The sequence below is a fragment of the Tauraco erythrolophus genome, chromosome Z, assembly GCF_009769465.1.
Source record: "Tauraco erythrolophus isolate bTauEry1 chromosome Z, bTauEry1.pri, whole genome shotgun sequence".
NCBI lineage: Eukaryota > Metazoa > Chordata > Aves > Musophagiformes > Musophagidae > Tauraco > Tauraco erythrolophus.
The window spans coordinates 84,879,594-84,905,325 of record NC_141496.1 but is presented as its reverse complement, the minus strand read 5'-3'; the positions used below and the strand labels follow the sequence as shown (position 1 = coordinate 84,905,325).

At 39.0% G+C, this 25,732-nt stretch overlaps 1 protein-coding gene across 3 annotated transcripts in view; it reads right to left on the bottom strand.

Moving 5' to 3' along the window:
* Positions 1-25,732, bottom strand: part of PCSK5 (proprotein convertase subtilisin/kexin type 5) — a 256,122-nt gene that overhangs the window by 43,152 nt on the left and 187,238 nt on the right. For 2 of the 3 annotated variants that reach the window (XM_086629996.1, XM_086629997.1), the window contains exons 17-22: positions 24,393-24,477; positions 21,666-21,763; positions 20,990-21,119; positions 19,906-20,021; positions 4,735-4,837; positions 1,385-1,521 (exon numbers count right to left, since the gene is read on the bottom strand). In XM_086629996.1, the coding sequence (XP_086486122.1) occupies positions 1,385-1,521; positions 4,735-4,837; positions 19,906-20,021; positions 20,990-21,119; positions 21,666-21,763; positions 24,393-24,477 (669 nt within the window). Of the gene's footprint in view, positions 1-1,384; positions 1,522-4,734; positions 4,838-17,963; positions 18,080-19,905; positions 20,022-20,989; positions 21,120-21,665; positions 21,764-24,392; positions 24,478-25,732 lie in introns of those variants that run through there. The other variant, XM_086629998.1, reaches the window with a different exon arrangement.

Below are 25,732 nucleotides of genomic sequence, written 5' to 3'. Positions count from 1 at the left end.
ACTCTGTGTGCCATGTGCTGCAATATGGGGAGTTTTCTAATGGGTTACCCTACAGTATAAATTACATACATTATTGTGGTAAGTGTGTTTGAGTCCTTTAACTACACAGCAAGAACTTGCTTTCCATAATTTACTTCTGAAACTGCAGAGAAAGCAGCTATGATAGGGAATTATTGCTGCACTGAAGCAGAAACATTCAGACTTTCTTTCTTTTAGTTTTTGTGTACAAATCTTTAGAATGATCTTTTCCAGCCTCCTCAGGGTGTGACTGTCATGAGTGCATGAGTGTCTTCATTTCTCAATACACAGAAATACAGAAATTTGTATTGCTGTCGACCACAGGGAGAGACTTGGGGGACAGTTATATAAACTTCTCCCTTACATTGGACCTGAAGTACCAGTTGAAAGCTTCACCTACTTAGTCACATTCCCAAAGTAAGAAAGTCAATCTCATCATCAGTATGACAAATTAATGCCAGCCATGCTAGTGTTTCCTTGCTATCTGGATATGTTAGTAAGTAAAACCTGGGCCATTTATGACTAGGACTGAACTAGGAGTGGCAACTGAAAGGAAAAAGACTGTGAGTCCATTGTGAGTCCTCAGAAAAGCTCACCAAAAAATCCTTTTCATTAAGTGAATTGAAAGTTAAATCTTAAATACTCATTTCCAAGGGTGGTTCAGGCTAGTTACACATACTTGTACGTAATAGCCTCAAGTTCTTTGCCCATTAGGTGTTACAGAGGTGAGAGAAAATAATTTTTGTAATGGAGCTTCAAAAGGAGAGGAAGTTGCTTTTTGAACTACCACAAATTTAACTGTATTACCCTTTCAACCTAAGTTCTATAGAAATGTGTCAAGAAGACAAGTTTCTATGTGTGTTAGTGGTAAGCTTCTCTTTGCAGGCCCCGTTTGTCCAACTGTAGGGACACAGCAGTCTGCGGTGGAACCCACTATGCTCGTCTCCTCGTCTTCCACAGACAGCCTGCTTGTGCAAGCAAGCTTGCTCCATTTCAACACAGCTTATACTGTGCAGAGCTGGGGTAGGCGTGTATGGACCTTTCTTTTCCAGAGGCAGGCTATGTAGGTTTTCTGTCCTTTTTTCCCCTTGTTAGTCCTTCTGTTTCTGTTAACCTAGCTCCTATTCAAAATATATCAAAGGAAATGCATAAAGATGGAAGGACAATGCAGAGTTTTCTTTTCTCGTACTTTTAAAAAATAAATTGAGTTCCAGCTCTCTTCAGAGTTAACATAAGATTATGATGCAGATCAATAGGAAAAGCACTACTTATTTTATTGCCTTAACAACTGGCCCTGTGAGCAAAGGGAACAGGAAACTTGGAGGCCAAGGAAGGTGAAAGAGCTGCAAGAGGAAATCTTTCTTACCTGTTCCACAAGCAGTACATTTGTTAGGTTCACTTCCACTGCAGTCCAAACAGGTATGATGGCACAAATGGCATTGTCCTTTGAATTCAAACTTTCCTCTGGGGCATTGCATAACACAGCAACCATCGTCAAATACTCTTTTGAGGCAGAGAGAGGTATAATTACAAATTCAGCAGCTACTTGTTCTTTAAACATAAAGGAAACTAACAGGAAAACTAAAATATTCTTATTTCACTATAATTATAAGAATCTTTGCACATTACTGCTTCATTTTCCTGATCTTATTATTTACTGAGTGCAAAGCCAACCATGTTTTGAACCTGGATTTTAGACTTCAGAGATTAGTTTTTCTGAGATTTTTCTGAGAAAAATAACCTTTTGGTCCTGTACCTAGATATCCTTCTACCACAATCCCTGCACTTATGTCTGTTAGTAGGAAAACAAGACTTGGTCTTTCCCTGTGAAGGAATGACCCATCTGTTGAAGTTTCCTATTAGTTTTTCTTTAAAGGCTCCCTGTGAACAGTACTATGGCTTCACTGCAATGACTTTGTGCATAAAGTCAAACGTCCATCTGAATCTTGGCCTTTAGGAGCTGTGTTTTTAGACTTGCATATCTGCAAACGCTTAGGAGCTTTGCTGCTAAATGTTCTCCTTTTGCTGGGTAATGACATATTTGCTACAAAATCTTTTAACATGATGAAAATTTCTGGTCCATTTTCACCACTATTTAATGTCTACTTGTTTTAATCTGTTTGGTAGAAGAGTAGAAAAGCTTCAATACAGATAAGACTATTAAAAGAATATAAAACAAATTGGCTAGAATTTGACAGCACTTTCCATATTAAGAAAATAAGAGAGGAGAGACTGCAATCTTCCACACTTAACAGCTTTGACCAATTTGGTATGTGGGGACTTGGGACTCAATTTCTAAGGAAGCTGAGTATCACTGAGGATCTTAGTACAGATTTTGAGACCATCGGCTTGTCTGTACAACTAGGGAAGAGTAGACTTTCCATAACATTATGATAGTGCATGCTTCCTTGGAGCCAGCCAATGGCATTAGAGAAAGTCTGCAATATGCCTTCATAAATTTGAGTTCCGGTGATCATTGTCAGATTTATTCTGAAAGAAGAGGAGAAAAATATCCGCAAAGTTTAAAACCAATTTTGTCAAATAGTCTTTGAAATAATTAAAAATTTGCTATGATTGGAAAAGCCTAGGCTTATGAAGTGTGAAGACAGAATAGGCTATCATGCAAACAGCCTTCCTGAAACTCATGTAAAAAAGAAAACTTAGGAATTGATTATAAAGACTTGCGAGGCTGAAGGCAGGCTGCTGGAGGGAATCAGGGAGAAGCTTGTATGGCTATACAAGCATTTGCATTCAGCAAAGATGCATCTCTGCTCTAGAGTCTGACAGTAAGATAGTTCCACACAGCCTGTAGCTCACATAGCTATACCTGCATGTTTAAGAGCATTATTCAGATCTTCTTTAGGACTGCAGCCCTCTCTGGTTGGTTTCTGTACAAATGGGGCAATGTGACAGAAGTACTGGGGGTAGCTGGGCTATGCTTATACGACGTGCTAGTATTACTGTATTCCACTGCATGTACTGGCTGCAATGACAGCCATCCTCACAAAGAAGCTCACACGGTGGTAAAGTACATTTTTCTTGCTTTTTTGTTATCTTGCCCCTGGCGAAAGACACCAGCAGGTCAGATCTTGTCACTAACCTTTGTAGCTCAAACAGTAAACAGATGGACAGGGAATTTTGTGACAATTGGTTTGGCTGGACAAACCCCCACAATTTTATATTTTTTTTTTTAAAACAGGTAACAGCATTTTGAGTTGTCAAACAAGAAGATGATCTGCCGGTGATTTGGTTATGAAATCAGGTGACATCTACTGCTGAATTTTCACAAAGAACAGGGATTCAGAGTTTTCATTTTCACATTATTTTCAGTAATCCCTCCCTCCCAAGTCTTTTCATCCTTTTCAAAGAAGAAAGGTGTTCCTCTGTAGGAAAGCAGCACTGCTGAATTTTAGTCTGTATTATCTAATGGCCACTCGTTACTGTCTTCAACAGGAATGATCTGAAGCTCTCAAGAGCGACAGGATTTAGAATTCTGTTTCAATTAAAAAGGTCTATTTCAAGTACATAACGAGTAACAGCTTTCATAATGTGCAGAGGGAGCACGGAAAGATTTTGGAAACCTTAGATACCAACGCTGAAAACTGCTAGAAGTTTGTTACAGTAAGACAGCAGCACCCTTCCAAAAGGTCACAGAGACCTCATTCCTTTAAAGGCCTAGGTGGTTTTGCTTAATGGCACTTCTTTGTTTTGCAGATATCTCTGTGTAAAGCTCACAAAATAGGTTGCAAGGAAACACAGACAATCTAATTTAAATGCAATTTAGAATCGGAGAAATCCAGTCTGAAGTCAAAAATTCTGCCCAGGCTTCCTGTGCTGATGCCATTTTTGATGTAACATACCTTATTTCACTACTGTTCCCTCAGTTATGAATTTGTTTGGACTCCACTGTCCTAGTGTGTCTTTTATTGACATAGTCACATCACAGATATTTGCAGGATAAATTGCAGGATTGCTTGGGGATTTTTTTTCTATGCCTTACAGGACCTGCTTCTGATTTCATACCAATGTAAATATCAGCTGGTTACAATGCCAGAATGCAATATCAGCTGGCTATAATGCAACAGAACCAGAACTATTGGTGTGAGAATAAAGCTATTGATAGGACATGAGTCTAAAACCAGTAGGCTCCTGGATGAGGTGTGAGATGACCTAAACATAAGCCTCTGATCTGCAACGTCCTGTGGAAAAGCTTCATTCTAGTTCTGTTCACTCTTCATGGTGGGTTAGGAAAAACAGTCTAACTTAAAATACCTCAGTCAGAGGACAGATGATGTTTAGTTGCTATGAATATCTCCCAAATTAGCTGATGGCTAGCCTCGGTGTCCATATTCATGCCTTGTGCCAAACTCCATAGCTATGTACAACCAGAGATCCCCTAGACTACTGTTAAATTTGTCACTGTTGTGATTCTAGCAATTATGATTTTGAAAAGAGCACAATGAAAGAAAGACTACTACACATATTAGAAGAAGTTTTTCTGTATCTGTGTGAATCACCGGGTGAAACATCAACTGCTTGTGTAGCCAGCTGTCTTGTTTACATAACACTTGCTTTTTCACTTGCCCTGGTTTTGTTTGCCCTTATCATTGCTTGCTTCTCCAGTAGACTCTGCAAGCTAGAGCTGAAGACCATACAGTCACATCTCCAGAGGATGATGCAAGGTCTTTGTGCTGCACTGTACTAGGAGACAATTACCTTGTGGGTGGGCAGCTGATGCAGTTGTCCGGCTCAGGTCCAATGCAATTCTGACAGGATGCTGCACACAACTGACATTCTTGGAAATCATCAAGATATTCCCCTGGTAGAAAAAACGTGTTTATTTTAGATCAATGTCTCACATTAAAAAAAACTCCACACACCAAGCCAGGTTGGAAAATACTACAAGTAAAAGGAATTAGATCTGTTTTGAATTACTGAAATGAGCACATTTCCCTGTGGTATCGAGAAAACAAGTCCTGGCTCCCTTGGGCAACCAGGATACTCAGAATTAGTAGGTTTTAGCCCTTATTTATTTATTTATGCATTTATTTTATGAATCTGACAAAGGATGATTCTTGTTGTTCGAGTTAATGCTGTTTCTTTTGTATTAGTTGAAGTAATGGGACTCTTTAAGATTCACCATGGACAGTTACAACAGAAGCAGTGCTACCTAGGAGTATTCATTGCCTAATGTCCTTTGGTGCAGCTTAACGTGCTCCTGATTGCAAGCTGCAGCATAAAGACTGTGGTCTCATGGGTGTGGGGCATGTGATGTGAGCAGAAGGACTTGAGTAAGCTTGCATTGGTCAGAAACATGTTGGTGCTCCCCAAACCTCTAGCTATAATGTATTTTGTTCCCCTCCCAAGCCACTGCTGGAAGACTCTACACCTAAAAGACCTAGGCTCTCATTTAGGCTGAATGAAAATTTCATGCCCAAGTGCCTGTTTGGACTTAAAAAATAATTCTGTATTAATTTTGCCTTTAAACTGAGATAAAGATATAAACACTTCCAGATCATGAATGCACTAGTACTGTTATGGTGCTGAAGTACAAGGTTTGCCACGTTATTCACTGCACATTAATTGAAGTATTGGTACAGACCGGTAATCTGTACACTTCACAACTCTCAGAGCAGAGATATTAACTTGGTGTGTAGCATGAAGACTGTATCTGTGTGCAGCATTGTGTGGAGACAGTAAATCGGTTTATCAAGTAGTTTTATAAAGCTCAAGATTTGGTCTTTTATGCCAGTTTATAATGGGAAAATTTATTCTAACTGAATCTATATATTTGAGAGAACTGGCTATTCCTTTATTCTTAAGTAATGGAAGAGGCTGGGCAGAGAGTCCTATATAATATGTAAACCCTGCAGTTTCTATGGATACTTCAACATGGAGAAACTCTTTCCACTTGCATTGCTGCTGGGAAATCCAGATTTGGCAAACGCAGTGAACTTAGGAGTCAAAATACAAATATGGAATGACTTGGTTTTGGCTCTCAGTTGCAATGATTTCCTTACACTGAAGAGCAAAGGCACTGCATGAGCAAGTATTGCTATAAGTGTAAAATGATGTAGGAAATAAACATTTTTTAAAATACTACAAATTACACTCTTGATCCCTTGTGTTTTCTGCTCCATATTAACCTGTATTAACAAATTCTATGATAGTTGAAATATCTGGTATGAGATATCAGCTAGGATAGTACTCATCGTGCTTAAGGAGATGGGAATAGTATAGTTATAAAGGCGTAACTACTGGGACACCCAGTCAGCTCTGGGCCAAAGCCGAGGTATCAAAAAGGTGGTTAAAGATACAATTTTCATTTTTTAAAGGTTTGTGTGTCTTCTGAAGGAAGGAAAAAGGTAAAAGATGAGCCAAAAGGCAGTGACAGAGCCATACAAAACACGAAGACAGTGGTCCTCAGAGAATGATCTAGGATCAGTGCTAACTGGGAAGAAGTTCAGAACTGGGAGAAAATAAACAATCTCTTGATGAAATCACGGAAACAGAAATCTGTGTATGCATACACATTCATACATTTTTATAGTTCTTATTTCTACAGTTCTCTCAAAGAGCATTTCGTATGTATATATTTACATGCATTTAAGTAATCCCATACATGTCCACATAGGCTAAACCTTGAATCATGTAAATAGACATGATACGATGGAAGTGGTATGGCTTTTCTGAACTGCCACACTGTATCTTGTATGATAGATTACTTTATAAAGGACTAATGGCAAAAACATAAATTGACATAGAATTTGGCAGGATTGTGAATTTATCTGGATATTACTGAGATAAAATATTGTATCGATGAATAACTATCACAATATGGCATATTGATAATTCTCACTTTCTAGAAAGAAAGCCTGTGACCTTCTGTCTAGTAGATCATCAGGTCTTTATCAGATTTGCTTCATGTAGGTCTCTTGAATCTTTCTGATATGTATTCAGAGGGTATAACATGGAATCCCATGATGTCAAACACATTATGAGATTTTAAAATATAATTTCATACATACACACACACACGTACATATTTGGACAATACATAACCATGAAAAAATGCAGTATCTGGAAGGTCTTCCAGTCACAGGCCTGGTGGCTCAGTGCTTTATACTACTGGCTTTACATCACTGGGGAATCTGTCAGGGCAAAGTTATTAAATAATTGCTTCTGTCTGATGTTTTGTGATACATGTTAGAAAACTTTTTTGTTTCTCCAGTCCTTCACTGTCTTTGCCTGCACTGCCTGTATGCTTATTCATCAGTCCTGAGCTACTAATTCATACACCTCAGCTATGCCCGCTCGAATCCTTCCCACATGGTAGAAGAGCTCAGTTTTAAAAGGTTTTTGTTATTTCTTTGCTACGCCTTTCATTGGAAGTGCTGTAATTCATTTCAGCTGTGCTGGAACAGGGCCAGGAAGACCAGTTCTCTGCTTGCTTTATCCTCCGAGTCGATGCATTTTAAAGAATACTATTACAAGAATGTGCACCAGAAAACACTAGGCCCTCTGAATTGCAAGTCACATCTACAGCTGTTGATCTACCACTAAGTGTTAATGGAATAGTTTTTTAGTGGATATTTAAAGAGTTAACACTGAAATGCAACTTTAAAGAAGACTTTCAAACTATTTCACAGGGCAGTTAAACTGTTCACCAGAGTTCCTTGTGGGCGCTATATTTCTTTACAAATCTCGCTAGATAAATACTAGTTTCCAAAGCCTCGACTCTCTTGTTTTTTTTCTTTCTTCTGTACTAAAATTCTTTATCTGTGAAACATTCCAACGTAACGGTGGAATACTTACAGCAATGCATCTCAGCTGTGCCTTCAATCAGGCAATACTCGTCAGTCACATTGGATCATCCCACATTTAACCTTCATTAATTTCTCAATTCTGTTGCCTTGTCACCTTGTTTAAAAAAATTTGTCACCTTGTTTAAAAAAAAGGAACTGAAGGTATTATGCAAACAAGGTTATGCTAACAGACATAATGCCTCATAATGAGAAAATTTTCATGTATAATTTTTTGTATCCCTAGTTAGAAATGTTTAATTCCACATCTGGGCCACGCCAGGTTTCTGGCTGCGCCTTTAACTGCATACATGAGCCTGCACTTACACCGAGTTCCTATCAGCTGATATGATGCATTTCAAAATGAGGTAAGGACTATTATGTCCCATTAAGGAGGCAGAAAACCTGAGCTGCAGTAAGATCACCAAGTTAGGATGCAATAGCAGGCTAGAACCTGCCTCAGGATCCTGAGTCCCAGACTAGAGCACTATCATAGTTGCCACGTTGTTGCTATGTTATTGCATAAGCAGTACTAAGCATACAGCCTTTATCTTTTATTTCCTGCTTTCCAAAAGCTGGGCCATTCATTGACAGCACGTGGAGTTTCAGGACACCAGTTAGATGAGAGTGGGAATATCCTTGTAAGTTATGCCTGTAGATACAGAGTTCCGTGTGCTTCCAGTCATAAATGAATCTTTCTCTTGCAGCCCCGCTGTGACACTTAGTCACTACAAGTCACCTGCTACTTCCCCACTTTTCTTAATCAGAATATCACTTTATCTAATCTTAAAATGTTCAGTGGTTATCTCCTATAACATCTCCCCAGTGGCTTTTCTTTATAATCAATGAAGAAATGACTTTATTTCCTCCCTTTTGCTTCTGTTACTTTCATGGGAACATGGATATGGATTTTGTACTCAGGCTTTTGTATGTAATCTTATGGGTTATGAAGGTTTCACAGAGCACATAAAGAAACATTGATCAGAATTGTTTTTCATCAGTCAGCAGTGAGAACTGAGAGGATTTGGTCTTTGGGAGCTCTCTGCTTTTTCCATGTTCGTCCTTGATACATTTTATTTTGGCTGGCTCATGGGATCAGCTCCTTGAGTTTTGCCGAAGAAATATTTATCCGTAAAGCTTAAGTCCATAAGGAACTTAGACTAACCTGCATATAACAAGCCATTAAAATTCACCCTGAGGATTCCTCTTAATGTTACCCCTCTATTTAGCCCAAAGCCTTAATGTTTGATAGATTTCAGCTCCCTGAAAGAAATCCTGTTTTCATCTTGAAAATGTTAAGGGCATTGAGACTACAGCATTTCCTTTCCCCCCAGATTTTGGGCAGTCATACAAAATTTGAGCCTGGTTTCCAATTATTTGTCTAGCTTCAGCTTTCAGCCTCCTGCTAATTATTCTTCTCCATTCAGTCATTTTACACAATGACCAAATTTCTGTCTCCCTGTTTGGATATGCAGAAGGGACAAAGAAGATGATACTCTTCATGAGCAAAACTTTGGGCTCCTGTGATTTGAGGTAATGAGAAGAATTCAGGAGTGGAAGTCTTTTCAAAAGTGCTCTAGGCAGTGATGAACCAGAGGCTGAAATTAGGATGTGGGTTCCTAAGTCACCGAAGTCCCTCCTTGTGTCAAGGGACAAAGCAGAACCTTGAAAAGGGATGAACATCTCTTCCCTGAACAGCGGTGTGTGGAGCTGAGCATGATATAATGATTTTAGGATGAAAGGCCCTTTTGTTGCAGGATTAGCTGAGATCACACAAAGCCTCAGGTTAGCTTTAATCGTGACAGGCAGGAGAGAGGCAACTGCCTTTATCAACTACACTATCTTACACAGCCCTCTCTTCTTGCCCCTGCAGAATAAAAATATTTACATTAGCCAAAGCTGCCCTTCTTGCTGACACAACGGGATTTTTTTCCTCCTCTTTAGTCTGTGTGTTTCTTCCCTCATTTCTCTGTAGTATTTACACAATGGTTGTTAGAAACCCATTGAAGAGCCAGAGCCCTCAGGGGTACTGAGTGGGTATAAATAGACTCCAGAAAGACACTTTTTAGCATTTAAAAAATCGACTTTAAACCTCCATTTGTACTATTTTTTTTTTTTTTAGCATTTTAAGGATCAGCTTTAAACCTCCATTTGTACTAATAATGTGGATGCCTGGAAATGAAAGTTGGCTGGGATCAGGGTTTCTCCCTTGCCTGTGTAAGCACAAAGGTCAGAGCCTGGAAAGGTTTTCTCCTGCTCACCTGGAGCCTGAAAGTTGACAGCCCCATGAGAAAACAGGAAGGGGAGTGGAGCAGTCCCACTCTGTATTGCTAATGCTTTGCTCTGTACCCTTCTCACTTCTTGAACTAGGCAGAAGTACTATGGAACACTGAAAATGTTAGACTGACAATGGGAAAAAGTCTGTTTAGCCTATCCATTTCTGGAGCTTCCCAACCAGAAACTTCCCTGTCTGATCTTGTTAAGCTTGCTATTTTTTGTGAAGCTCAGTAGCTGGGAATTTCCTAAAGGGTAGTGGAATGGAGACACCTGAATCTCACTGAAAATTATCTCGTCGTGCTGATAGTACTGCTCTGGAAATTCAGTTAATTTCCTGTGATATACGCAAAAGAAAGGTGGAAGTTGACTGTATGCATTGAGTAAAATTGCTGTTATTTGCATCTGTAGTACATTAAAGACAGGCTCCTTCAACGCCGGAGGAAAACACATGTGGTGTTCCAGAGGCAACCATGGTAGCACAGTGTCTCTCTCCTATGTCAAACAGCTAGGACTACGTGATTTGTACACGCAGAGACTTTCCTGTCCACATAACTTCTGCAGTCTGACTTGGATAGATGTAAACCTGCAGTGGGAAGAGCTGGATGTCTCAGGGCAGTGCTTCAGTGGTGTCATCTGTGTTAAGCAGAGAGACCCCTGCACAGAGTGTTTGTATTAGAGATCTCCAACTTAATTAGGATCTGAACACAGATCTGCTGATAACCGGGCAGATTTCAGCAGGCAAACTATTTCCCTGACAAGATCCAGCAAGACAGATTCATACTGCTAATCAAATGCAATTTCTGTTTAATTTGCAGAGATAAATACATATTAAAGCCCAAAAGAAATCTGCCAGAAAGATACAAGTTTACCTCCTTGGAAGTAAGGGGTAGACCAAATTAAGTCTTTTCATGAGAGGTATAAAAGAGTAAATTTTATTCCTATCTGTAACTCTTAACGCCAACTCAATACTCTTACGATGGTCATCTCTCTTTGCTTAAAATCTCCCCTGGTTCCTCATCTCAACTATAAGTGTTTCAGGAATAGCTAAGGTAATTGCTTATCGTGATTACTCTGGAAAGCACAGTCCAGGATGTTCCCTTCACTGGTCACGTGTTCCCTGCTGGTGGTGCAGAAATGGGCAAATGATTCAGCCCTTCTAATTTAGACATAGCGGGAGAGAGGCTTTGTGGCACCGTTTGGCTATGGGAGCTCAGCCTTGGGATTGAAAGTGTTCAAGGAGGCTGTGCTAGGGGCAAACTCAGCAAGACAGGACAAGGGGTAATGGCTTTAAATATAGGACAAGGGGCAATGGCTTTAAACTGAAAGAGAGCAGATTTCTATTAGATCTAAGGAAGAAATTTTTACTCTGAGGGTGGTGAGGCTCTGGAACAGGTTGCCCAGAGAAGTTGTGTCTGCCCCATCCCTGGAAGTGCTCAAGGTCAGGTTGGATGGGGCTTTGAGTAACCTGATCTAGTGAAAGGTATTTCTGTCCATGGCAGAGGGGTTTAAACTAGATGATCTTTACGGTCTCTTCCAACCCAAACCATTCTATGATTTTAAGAGCTGTATTTACACAACTTCATTTCAGTATGACCTTACTCCTGGAGTAAGAAAAGGGGCTGCTTTATTCGGTAATGCATATTTCAGTTATTTGTTTCTTTTGATCCAGTGTCATTGCACAGAACAGCACATTATCATGGCCACAAGCACCATGGCTGACAGCAACGCAATCTATAGAGTCTGGCAACCAGGTGCCAGACTTTCCTTCCTACCCACATCTCAAAGAACATCTGCAGGCATCAGGAGCAGGGCAGTGGTCGGGCCAAGGACAATTGTAAATGGAAAAGATATGCAGCATTATCTCAATTGCAACTAAATCACACTTGTCATGCTCCAGGGAACATTCAGTGCTATTATTGAGTTTGTCTCATGGAACCATTAATTCTCGTTGGGTAAATAAATATTCACTGTCTGTCAGTGTTCTAGCTTAGGCCCCCCAGGCTGATTGGAAAAATGGGTACTTAATCAGCTCATTGCGTAACACCATAAAGCAAAGATGCCTACTGTGTTTTGTGATGGGACAGTATTCTTTGCTTTGAAAAGTGATGTTGTTTTCCCAGAAGACCTTCAACAAATCCATCCCCCAAACACTGAGAAACACTGATAAATAAATGATTGTACAAGGGGCATTCTTCTAAGCTGTGCCTTGCCCATCTTTGGCAGCAAATGCATGAGCTTCTCATAAAAAAGAGATGTAACAAAAGCCAGCCTTTGGTGTGGCACTGAGTGGCTGCATTTGTTGCTCACTGGAATTGTTTTTTTTAAATGCTCAGAGCCTTCTCACCATAATATGCTTCCTTTGACTACATTTCCCATGCTAGAAGTGAAAATTGGCTCCGTTTCTATGCAATAAACATTGCTTCCTAATCCAGAAAGAAAGCCCTCCCACGATCATTTCAATCATAGTGTGGCTATTAAAATATAATTCTGTAGTGGTATCTGCTACTCTTGCACAGCAGGTGAACATTATTGCAATCTCTCTGGCTTTATCCTGAGGATTTCAGAACAGTTTCCCTAGTGAGACCCAATGTTACTGTGCTCTGAGACTTCACAGAAATGTCCCAGTACAATAGATTTTAATTCTCTTTGCTCATCAGTGTGGAACCAATGGTGGCATTGCAGGTATTGGTTGCACTTCCACTGACTGGATGCAGTCCTAAGGTTTAGAGCCTTAGTTTGCTCTCAAGGACATTGTGTTGCTACTCACAATTCTTTAGTCATTGCTAGTGAGAAAGATTTAAGCCCCAATACCATCTCAGGTGGTAGTAAATAATCAGATCATCAATTTCATTAAAAATGGAACTCTCCCAAGATAGTTAAGTAAGACAAGTAAATAAAAATTATGCCAAACAGAAAAGTTTTTCCCCTGCTAAACAAAACATTCATCAAAAATACATTTTCAACCTTTTTTTTTTTTTCACATATTGAAACTGCACATTCTGAACAAACTCATGCAAGTTGTTGGGGGTGTTAGTTTCTTTTTTGATGAAAACTTGACTAGGATTTTTCTTTGTATGCTGTAAAACTTTTTTAATGATTGCTTAAAATATTTTGCACAAACATCTAATGGCAGAACTTTTCTTGATTCATTCTGTACCAATGACATGACAATGGCATATCCAATATAAATATAAGGCGTGGTAACGGATCACAGACAAGTTATTGTTCCGCGAGTTGCACTGCAAATTAGAAAGCTTCAACTCGTACAAGCAGTCACTTATATGTCTTTACAGGAATCTTGAATTTATAACAGGCCTTCTTACAGTCATTCAGTTTACGAAATAATTTCATTCTAAAGTAGCAGATAGTTACATAAAGTGGCCACTCATACCGGTAACACTCACTCTGATTGCAATGTGGCTATTATGAGGATTAACTTGGTCATCACCACTTCCAAGTTGTATTTAGTGATGGGTGAAATTGCTGTAGTCAGCTCTAGTATCTCTGTACATAGGTTTACTCATCTTCAAGGCTCATACTATCGTATCTCTTATCATCACCTGACAATGTGGAACAAGCAGCAGCACTGCTATTACACAACATATTCAGTAGCAGGGGTTGCTCAGAATTTCACAGGACATTGGAAAGTTGCAATCCCAGTAGAGATTGGGGTAGTCTGTAAGGTCTCATAGGGAAATCTTTATTAGAAAACGGTGTTCTCCACAGAGGGGGAGTTTGCAAAGCCTCTTCAGAAAAAGGCAGCATGTACCAGTGGAGACTGGTGTGGGCAGGCAGGGGCTAAGCCAAGAGTCACAGGAGCTAATGGTCAGAAGCATAAGATTTCCACCAACGTATCCTGGCAGGTATGTGATTTGCTGATCTCGTAACACTGGTGTGCAGCTTAGACAGAGAGCTGCAGCTAGAAAGGGAGTAAGGCTGTAGCCCCGTTGCAGAAAAAGAAACACTTCTAGTATAAAATGATGTCCTCACGCAACAGGCTTCTGCAGGATGTTCTGCACATCTGGGGCATGCTGAACTTTTTTTCTGGTTAAAAACAGTCTTCGCACGTGTATGAGATTTTTTTTTATGGACTAAAGCTGTCATTGTCTTTTAGAGTTTTAGTACAGAAGCGGTCTACTTGGGTGGCCAGCTTGCATTTAAATCAAGGATTATGTAAGGATTCTCCTAAACAGACATGAACTGGCCAATACTTTACCCTGGAAGTGACATATCTTAACTAGAAGTGCATCTTCAATATGATACTGCTTTTTGGCTCGTGATAAAAATAAGGCAGAAATCAATGAATGGATTTGGACTGATGCCATCCACAGTCCTTTCAGACGTGGAGAAAAGTATCAATTTGTTCATGCTCAGCAGGTTCTGATTTTCCTAAAACGGTACACATCTGTTCTGCATGCCAACAACTCAGTGTCAAAAACTGAACACTCCAAACTACGCACCACTGAATTAGAGAGGGAGGATTGAACACTTAAGAAAACTCTGCAGCTGGGAACAAACTAGCTTCCTTCAACTGCAATCTGATCGCTGCAGTGATCCTCTTGTACAAGGACTAATTCCAGTGTTGCTTATGAATTCTGCTTGCATCTGGCCACTGCCATTAAGGCATCCAAACAAAACTGTTCAACGAGTCTGAGTGGACACCAGAAAGTACTGGTTTTCAGCCTAAGACCCAGTTCTATGCTTCCTTGTCTGTGAGACTTCACAGTTCAACATTTACAGACATGTCCTCTAGAGCAGACTTCTCTGGCCAGAGCTATAACAAATTTATTATCACTCTTCGTACGTTTCCTACCTAAAGAAGATTAAATCTTGAAAATAAAAGACACCATGATTGATTGAATTTCTCATGCAAGTTGGATGATGAAGGTGGGGTGGGAGCTGAAAGAAGCAGCTCTTCACATAGCAGTGGTGTAAGGATTAGGCCAACCTTCTTTCCAGGTGTGGTCTTATCAAACTACCACTGAGAACGTGTCATCTCACACAAGCTAGCTCCCAGGACAGACAGGGAAACTGTGAGAATGATAACCTAGCTCCTTGTTTTGAAACCGAGTTGGTGACAATGAGCTGTTTGAGGCTGAAAAGTGTTTTTTTTTAAAGGAAATTCTCAGTGAATGCAGTTAAAACGTCTTATGAATATACGGCTTCTTGGATAAGTTGTCACCTCGGTCTCCACTCAGGTTGCAGGACTAAGTGGGAAACATATGAGAGCATCAGCTAATGCTGATGGAGGATCTCACTCTGCAGGGGTCACAGATGACTCTACATGGAGCCCTTTTGATCTACCGGCAAGGACAGACAGCCTTCTGTTCTCAAGTGGCAGTCCGGGGTTGTCATCTGAGGTGTACTGGATGTGTGTATTGGCATGTGAACAAACATCAATATCTCGCTGTGCAAACGGCCACATATGACTGTGAAGATGAAACCTTCCTCCTAAACTGTCGGAGCCAATAGGCAGTTACGCATTTCACTTTTCAATCCTAAGCATGCAAGAGACTGGACTCATCACAAACTCTTACAGGTCAGAGGAAGCCAACGTTGCTACCCACTAGGGTTCAGACATGGCTGTACTGCTACTTCACAAGAGGTGACCTCCACGGAATACAGACATTTCTGCAATCATAAATTCCATCACTTAAGACAAAAAGAATTTGCAACAAAATGAAACACCCTTAACCTCCCAATTTGTTTCAATGACTTGTGTGCGCTAAGTGCTCTATACCATAAAGCTACCTGTGCCCTTCAACAAAGATATTTTACATACAGATTATCAACATGTTTTTCCAGACCAAAAGAACAGGAATTCAGGTTAATTTAATAGAAAAAATAAAATATGGCATAACATTGATTTTGGCCAATATCAATTACAACAGAGCTACCCTATTTTACAAATAACAGCTGAACATTTTACACAGGTACAGTATTTTTCAGTAGAAACGAATTTGGATATAACAATGTGTCAGTTTTTTTAAAGAAAACAAAGATACTAATTTCTTCTCTATAATAGTGTTAGAGACATTTGTAAGTATCCAAACAAATTCTTTACAATCCATTACATAATTAAATCTCAATTATGAATATATATTTATATATAATATATATATAATATTAACTTAAACTTTGAAAGCATTATGTTCTAGTTAAACATGTTATACTGAGCAATGAGGCAGTAACAAACTAGTAGTTAAACTAGCACAAATTGAATTCTTTGAAATTTGAATGTTTATCAGGAAATCTGTAACGGGCACCAAAGGAGCTCGACTGGCCCCCTGTCATACAGAAGCAGGTTGTAATAGTTTATCTGCTCTCTGCTAAAGGTGGTACATTACCTCTAAAGGTTTATATCCATTCATTTGTAAAACTTCCACGAGCATTTTTGATCCTCTTTGTTTTCTAACATTTACATGCTTAAACACCTGCAATCCATTTTCTATTTGTGTGTCCTGGAAAGTCACTGAGAAAGTCACTTTGTACCTTTTAAGTACTATCCCCTGAAAACAGTATCTTTGAAGTTCAATTTTCTGTTTTCTTCTAAATGACTGTCTTTTGAACAGTATGCTAGGCGAAGCTGATGAAGATATATTAAATGGAAATTTGTACTGGCAGTTGTGCACCTGGGCAAAGACAGAAAGGCAGAGGCCACTTCTCTTACCATCCAGGATAGTTTTAGAGTGAGGTAACTCCACTGGCCTCAGCAGGACTATTCCTGCTGAAATTTCTATTGTAAGCAGTTAAAAGCAGATTCAGGCCCATCATGACACGATTGTTACACCAAGAGAACCATTGATTTATTGCCTTACATGTAATTATTTCTGGAGATGTATTTGGCACAATTATAATTCTAGTCCTGTAAACACATCCTATCGCATATAGTCACACTGGCATTTATGTATGGGCACTATGAAATAGCTCCACATATCTTTATGATAATATCCCCTTTTTCGTGAACATTACAAGACAACAATAATTTATGAATACTTCTTACATGTTAGCAATGTTTTCTGACTTCCGAGCGTATACATTACTCTCGCTTATGCAAACCAAGAGAAGTACTATCTTTTGATTTTGTTCGCTACAGGAACAATGCTTTTTTTAAAGTTTATTTGAAATAGCTTTGACAATTTAAAAAAATAAAATAAAAATCCTAGCATATCTGTTAATAAGCTAGCTGTCTAAAAATGAAATCTATATGACCCAAACCACATTTTAGGCAAACATATATACATACTGCATGTGATACAAAAAACAGCACACAGCAGAGGAAGTAAGAAAGAAATGTGTGCAGAAATGTTCACTTTTCTTTTTTTAAATACTGTTACAAAAGGGGCAGAACTTAGTCCTGCTGCTAATGATGTTTCTGATCCCCTCAGGAACTCAAGTTCCCCCTGTCAATACACATAGCACAAAAAAGACTAATGCAAACATTTTTATATTGTTTAGTTTTAATCCATGTAAACTTGTGTTGTATTCTTGAAACACTCCTTAAACATCTTGAAGGGGAAAGAAGTAGGAAAAAAAGGGAAGAAAAAGGAACTTCAAAAAACAGGAATAATCCTAAGGTTGACAGGAAATCAAATCGTGAGTTAAATGTTAATTTTGGCATCAAATGCTTTGGTCACACAATACTGACTCTGTGATCCTGGATGCTCAGCTCTAGACACCCAGTTATGAAAGGTAGGCGTGTTGTAGTTTTTCCATTTAAGTTCCAACAAACAGTTCACCATCTCCCCAGACAAAGAGGGGGGAGAGAGAGAGAGGTGGCTTTTTTTTTTGTCCTTTTTTCCTTTTTCAATAATACGGATTAATCTGTAAGTCTACAGGAGCAGGAGGACGCTGGGAGGTGCCAGTTCACCCCTTGTGCGTACATGTTCTGCAACACAATTGCTGAAGCACTTTCCGCTGGCAGAGATTGTTCTTTTTCACCAGCATACAGAATCCTCCCTCGGCCCAGGACTCTTCCGTGGCTTCCGGAGGGCAGCAGCAAGAGAAGGAGGAGAAGTTGAAGGTTTGGAGAGCATGGCGTGTATAATGGAGGAAGTTTTAATTGGTCAGACAGGCAGATTTGGTTGAAGAGACCATTCGGGAGCAGGTAGCAAGTAGGAAATTTGGTCCATCAAAAGGAATTTCAGTCAACAGCATTTTTTTTATTTTTTTTTTTCAGGAAGAGATATTGTGTGGTCCGACAGGGAATGATTGGTATCCATTTGTGAAAAAGAAAAAAAGATTAGAAAGAGAAAAATTAGAAAACAGTGACATTTACAGCAAAGGAATTTGTTCTCAATTTTTACGAATCAAAAGAATAAAACAGTCAAACCACAGAAAAAGAATAAAACATTCTCAACAGAAACGCAAATCCTATAGAGTGAGTTAGACTGATAACCAGTGCTTGACTGTCAGGCAAAGAAATGAGACCCTCTACACTTTGTAAATTAACGGGAAAAACCACCCTTCTGGCCTTTCCTTGGCTACTCTAGACTGTTGAGCACATATGCTGTGTGGTGGGATCCAGCGTGCAATTGCCTGAGGACCCATGCACTGATGTGTTGCCCTTTCATGGCAGCTGCACTTAGAAGAGCGAGGCAGAGAGTGCTGAGATGAGGTGTCCTCAGTCTTAGGCAACTAATGTGTCTCTGACTGAAGTAGCATGTGCACAAAGAAGGACAGATTTATCCAACCCTATTAGAGACCAAACTGGTACGTCAAATGTGGGCATTGCGGAACTCAAGTGCAATACCACACTGAGACAGTGGTTACCCAGAACTCTTCGCATTACACTTCCTCTTCATTTGTCCATCTGTAGCTCTGGACTCTAGATTACAATGACGCTTCTAATGTCCTGATGTGAAAAATCTCATGACTGGTTTACCAGGACCTGTATTGTAACTTTATGATGAACAGAATACTTTGCAAAGTTTGAAGGCCTAAATTCCAACAGGAGCTGTAAAGGTCCATAGAAACAATACTCAGTCCCGGACCTTTTCTGTTTTTTTTTTTTTTTTTTTAAGTCTTTGGTAAAACTCTTACTAAATCCAGCGAAAATGAGCTGGACTCAAGAGTCATTGTTAGTTTTTGTGCATCTGATGTTAGGTATCTTCCACACGGCTTAACACTGGGCTTTGTTCTGGTACGATTTTCCTGTTGGACTGCATTTGTTGGGCTATATCTACAAGTAATTCACATAGTAACATTTTAGGGAAGCATGATGTCATCTAAGTGTCTCTGTAATTGTGACATTTGAAAGGAATGAATATTAGTGAATAATTAAGCCGATCATATGCAATAAGAATACTATCTTGGTTGCCACAGAGGAAGTTCAAATCTCCACCATAAATTGGGTGCTCCCAATTTGAGAATTCTTTTGTTCTCATTACCCTTTCACATAATTCAAGCACTACTTCAGGCACTTAAAATTCTTTTTTACTTACCACCATTTTCACAGTTTAAAGTGGTGAAATACATAAATGTGATTCTATTGATAGTACACTAGGGTCTTCATTAAAAAAAAACCTTTTGAAAGCAACGACTTTTGAAAAACAGATAAGGAAGGAAATGTAGGTTGTTGGCAGGGGGCAAAACTATTCTAGGAAAATGCAGGTAAAGTGGATGTGACTAATCTTGTTAATAGATGCGAATGTAGTTTTCTCCTTTTCATAAACCTGAAAAAATCATGAAGTACTATAGACCTCAAATCAAGGCTGTGACAAAAGAAAAGAAACAGACCAAACCAACCTAATACATGTAAAAGAAGCAGCTGGCAGTGGTAAAAGGGATCTTTTAGAATTGCACTCACCATCCTTGCAGACTGTTCCCACTACACAGACACCAGTGTCTAGATTATAGCCACTTGGACAGCTTGTACAGTTTCTGTCTCCTTGACCACTGCAATCCAAACAGCTGGCATCGCATCTGAAAGACAATGGCAGGAGTTGGTCCTACAGCCTCACCAAATACAAGAGCTCCTAGGAGACCTCTTCCGTATTGCAAAGGGCTTGTTGGCTGTTTCTAGAGGTATCAGCTGCTCTGATAATAATAATAGCAACAAATAATTAACTCCACTCACAACCCAGTATTAAGCTGATACATGCGCCAGCATGTGGCGTACATGCGCCAGCATAGTATGCATGCCATACATGCGCTAGCAAGGCATGAGCTAAAGCCACAGGATGGAAAAGACTGACCTGCTGCCCAGTTCTTTCATCACCCTTCTGGCTCCATCACATTTTCATTGGGTATCAACTATTTTTTTTGTGTGGAAAACTGTAGAACTTAAAGTGAGTCAGTAATAAATGGTTCCAAAGGACGACAAATGGTATTTGTTTAACAAAGAATGGAATAGAAAAAAATGTTGCTTCCTTGCATAGCCCAGCACAGCCTTGTCCAAGACTTATCCACTTATTTGTATGCTGAGTCAGGTGAGATTTTCTGGACAGAAGTCTGGTAATGTACCTGTGTCATGTTTGTGAATATGCAGCTGAAGAACTGAAACAGTCCTTATGGATACTAATTAACTTGCAATTAAAAAAACCTAGTTTGACTCTGTTGGTTTGTTACTGAGAAATGCAGATCCTCTGCCAGATTTGTACATTTTACACTTCTGTGTGTAGCTACTTAGATGCTCACTACAAGCTTTTTTAAAGTGAAGGACACATATATATGTGCAAGAAAAAAAACACTTTTAGAAGACCTGCATGAATATAACTCAGATTAAAAAAACCCCACAAAAACTTTTCCTTCATTTGCTTAGCAGGCAATAAATTTTTCCTATTTTTTGAAGTCAGCAGTGTTTTATGTTCTCATAAGTATTATCTTTTGCAACACAGTAATAGCTAACATCCTGCCGAACATCAGACACATATATGAGCCACCGATCATACCTTTTGCAGCTTTTGTATCCACTTTCAGTAGAGTGATCAAGGTAATAACCACTACTACAGGACTGCACACATCTTCCATCTTCCATAAAATAACTCTGTGTGCAATTTATACAGGCATCTACTCCAGCACCTTAAACCAGAGAGAAAATACACTGTATTACTGGCTAGTTCCTCTTATTGCCTAACAGATATCATCTCTAACCGTACCAAAATCTTATAATTTTAGAGACTATATTTTACCTGCCTTACTTTCTTTCAAACAGTAACATCAAGCAATAAAGAATTGCTAGAATAAATAACATTACATAATTTCAGTGTATCTTTTTCTGAAAGAAATGGCTGTTGGTAGTTCTAAAGCTTGCACATCATATATCAGGCATTATTCCATCCCAGAAAGAAAACGGAGGTCACTACTGGAAACCAGAATGAGCTCTACTAAGATAAAAAAAAAAAAAAAAAGGGAAAGAATGTAGGCACACTTTCAATTAGAAAACTTAGATTTTCATGTTAGCTGAAAGAAGTCTGCTGTATTTAAAATACATTAAAGAACTACCAAGATAATTAAGTTTTTACACGTAAACAATCACGATATACTGTAATTGTGACATAGTAGAATAAAATCAGAGCTAAAAACATAGAGGAAAGGAAATGATGCTTATAAATGTCAGTGGAGTACCTGCACACGTTGCACAGGAACGGTGACACGGTTCACATTCTCTGCCATTATGGTATTTTCCTTCTTCACAGCGGATAGCACATCTAGTGCCATGCAAACTATTGTAAAAAGGAAAAAAGCACAATGTTTGGGCAGATAACAGCAACAGAGGACAACAAGGTCGTGTATAAACCAATAGTTCTCTTTTATTAAAAGAACAACCCATATGTTAGGAATCACCAGCTTCCTTCATTGGTCATGTTTTATAAATTTAGAGACAGCAATCAGTTCAAGTGAGAATGAAATGCAGTTTTGCCCATACAGAAGCTGTTTACAAACTCATTGTAAATACTACCAAGCAGTAGGGGACTGAAAAAGAATGAACAATGCCAAAGAGTACTAAAAATTCAGGCATGAGAAATGCAATTACCCACGAGGAATTTGGCACAGGGTCAGCACCACCGTATTAAAAAAATGCTAAGGGATTTGTTAACAAGATCTCATCCTTCTCTTGAAAGACCAGCAGCATCTCCTGACGCTATGCAGCAGCATAGGCTAAGAATAGATTCACAGAGAAGGAAATCACCACCTCCTTCTGCAATAGCAGTTTCCTTTGAAACCTCCTATCTGAATGCCAGTTCTGATTGGCTTGGGAGAGTTGTCAAGATTACAGTCGGAGGTATTCTGCCTGCAGGCACTTTTGAGAGAGAGCACAAAAGAGTGAGTAACAGAGGAAAAAGAAAGCATAAAGAGTCATATTTCCGTGCTTCCCTCTAAGTAGCTGTTTATGCTTGCATGGTATAGGGTGCTTAGAGCAGACTGGGTTTTTTTTTGAGCTAGGACTTCTCTGCCATGTTTGCTATTTCTGTGGAACCTCAGCTTTCATCCAACTCAACTCTTTCTCTAAAAATGCTCTTCAGCTCTGCTGACTACTACCCTGAGTGAGTGCTAACCCCGTTTTACAAGATTGCATCCAGCAAAAGTCATGTGTGCTCATCACCACTGGAAATTTTCAAAAGTGCATATGGCCCCAGTTTAGAAAAAAATGAGCAATTCAGCAAACTTAACAACCCTTGTTTTCTTATTATTTGTCCTCAGCCACACAGCTCAAAGTGCTTTACAAGGCAGGTAGCATTATCATGTTTTTACAGACGAGAAAATAATAATTTACCCAAGTTTATTTAACAGGCCAGTAACAGGATCAGAACTGGAATCCAGGTCTCTCAAGCCCCATCCAGGGCCCTGCCCATTGATAACTGCCAAAAAAAAGCAGCAAGTTTCGAACAACTGGGGAATATGAAATGCATGTCCTGCAAGAATCCATTCTCTCACACCCACACAGATGGTGTTTTTTCAAAACGTCACCAAAAATCAATCTCAGTTTGCTAATATTGCCGAAGAAAACATGAAGTTTGGGTTCTTTTAACTTTTTATATTTCAGTTTCTCCTTCTCACACTGAATGTTGTTGTCTACTTTCTTCAGTAGTTCTACAAGCAGCTGATTGTGTTAATGGACAGGGAAACTCAATTCCTGAGAAATAAAGAAAATGTGGGCATAACTTTTCTACAACAATTATGTCCTGTAAGGTCACAAATCTATGTAATCTTTGGTCTCCTGACATATTTGCCCATTGTAGGAACTTCTAAACTGCTAATTTACTAATTTGATTTTGCAGATACACAGAAGGTCATGCTGAATCTATTAAAATTCTCCAAAATCTTAACATGGACTGCAAATTTAATAACATTTTAAAAGGGAAGCAGATACTCATATTTCACAGAGAGTGTAAACAGACCAACATTCTCATCTGATCCCATGCCTTCCCATTAGATTACACTTCCTTTTCAAAGAGTGACTTTTAAAAAAAGAGAGATATTTGTAATAAAAATTGCATAGGTACTTGGAAAATCTAGATGCAACATAAATATACAGAAATGAGAATTCCTTTACAAAATGTAAAGGAATCCAGCTATTGATGTCCTAGAAATAAACAACATTCAGCTTTTATAGGAGATGAAAACCCACTTTGACAGAAAGTGAAAGCTCAGTGTTAAAATATTCTCAGAACATTTGTATTTTGCAAGAAGAACCCCTACAGATACTGAATACTGACTTTATATTTTTTGTGGCATAAAGCCAGCATACATTGTGTCATGAGTTTTATGAGATTTTTGACCTTTGCTGCTTGGATCAAAAGGTCGTTCATTCATAAAGGAGCTTGAAATGTGTACCACTGCTTTGTAGGTTTTACCTATCAGTTTCAAGAACGATTAAGTCCCCCTATGAAGAAAAAATATCCACTGCTGTTTAAAATATGTGCACACTATATTATAATAGAATTGAGCCTGAGGTACTTGAGGTAAGTGAATGACTGGATGTATGAAGAAATAAAATAAAGATAAGAAAATAGTTTCTAACTATCACAGGAATGAATCAGAAAGACTAATATGATTCATCAGCTCTACCTCCAAAATAATCCTTGACTGCCACACTGTAGGTCAAAAAAGTGAAGAAGCCAGCTTTCCACATCACAGTGGCTTTTATTTTGCCTGAAATGAAAGGTATTCTAAAAAGCCACCGTCAGCCAAGCTGACATATAGTAGCACAAGAAAAAACTAAACAGCGATGAAACACATGAAATGAGGGCCACTCAAGGTTGAATAGCTATCTGATGTTCTTTATTGTGTATCCACAGCCTCGTAAGCCTCTTCAGGTATTGTGTTTAGCTACATCCCTCATTTCCTTACCTTAGGCCATGTTTGCATTCTGTGCAGATTTGGAATTCAACACAAGTCTTACAGTTTTCACTACATTTTCGGCAAACAATCTTATCTACAAAGGAAAAAAAGAAAACAGCCCAGAAAACCTTGGTCAGTTATGTTTAATAAAACTATATGGATATATTATTACATGACTTATTCTTTCTAGCTGGACGTCAGGAAGAGAAGCCGCAAACTAGACTAAAATACCTAAATTCTGCCTATCAGTAGCTTTTTCTATCAAACATCAAACAGTTTAATCTATTTCTAAACATTTGAAGTTATAGTTGTACCCTGAGAAAAATATGCTTTGAGGTTGTTAAAAAATCTTCATAAACATTTTAAATTGACATTAACTATTTATAATATGGACTTAAATTGTCCTTTCATATAGCAGTGATATGCAGTAACGATTGCCATGTGTTCCAGAGACCATCTTGCAATTTACCTCTTGCAATTTCCATGCAAGCAGCCTGTCCTCTCTTACCTGATTTGATGCTTAAAGACATACCTGCGTGAACAGGTCTGATCTTAATAAAGTCAACACATAAAGTACTTAACACCTGACTTTTTATCTCAAGAACTCCCTGCTTTAAGAGATGTCTCTCTCTCTCTTCGGACCTGCTGTCTTTTGAGATGCAGTGCCATGTACCCTTCTGAGAAGAAAAAACCTCCATGTTCCCATTTAATCCTAAATTTTCATCTATCTGTCTTAATTGGGTGGAAAGGAATTCCCTTTACTGTAGTTCTCACATAGTGTAAAATGGAATAATTAAGGGTAGTACCTATTTTTAGTAATCTTTAGAAAAGAACACACAGCTTCAGATGCAGAAAGCAAAAGGTTAGGTACCTAGCTGAACAAAGCTCCTGAGCACATATTTATTTATTGTTTAAGGATGTGTCTAAAGATAACTGAAGTCACTGCAATTTTAAGCACATGTTTGAATATATGTCTAAGTATTTTTGCTGGCCAAAGCTGGAAATTAAACATGGGCTGCCTATTCGGCAATCACTGGAGGAAACTGAAGGCAGGTGTCTCAGATGGCACAGAATTACTGCTCTTGGGTCATCACATCACTGCAGGTACTTAGGTCTGTTAGAAACATTAATTGGAACCACTTACTATGCCTTAGGAGCCTATTTGTCTTAGAGCTCCAGTTCAGTGGCCATGGTTGATTCCTCAGCTCTCTTCTCTCTGGTGCCATATTTGAATTTGAGGGAATGTGGAATGCCTCACTTTCAGAATGTAGGTGCTGCCTGTCCCTTCCTGGAGTAGTGATAACCTGCTCTGTCCTGCAGCTGACTTCCTCTTGAACTGCCCTCGTTCT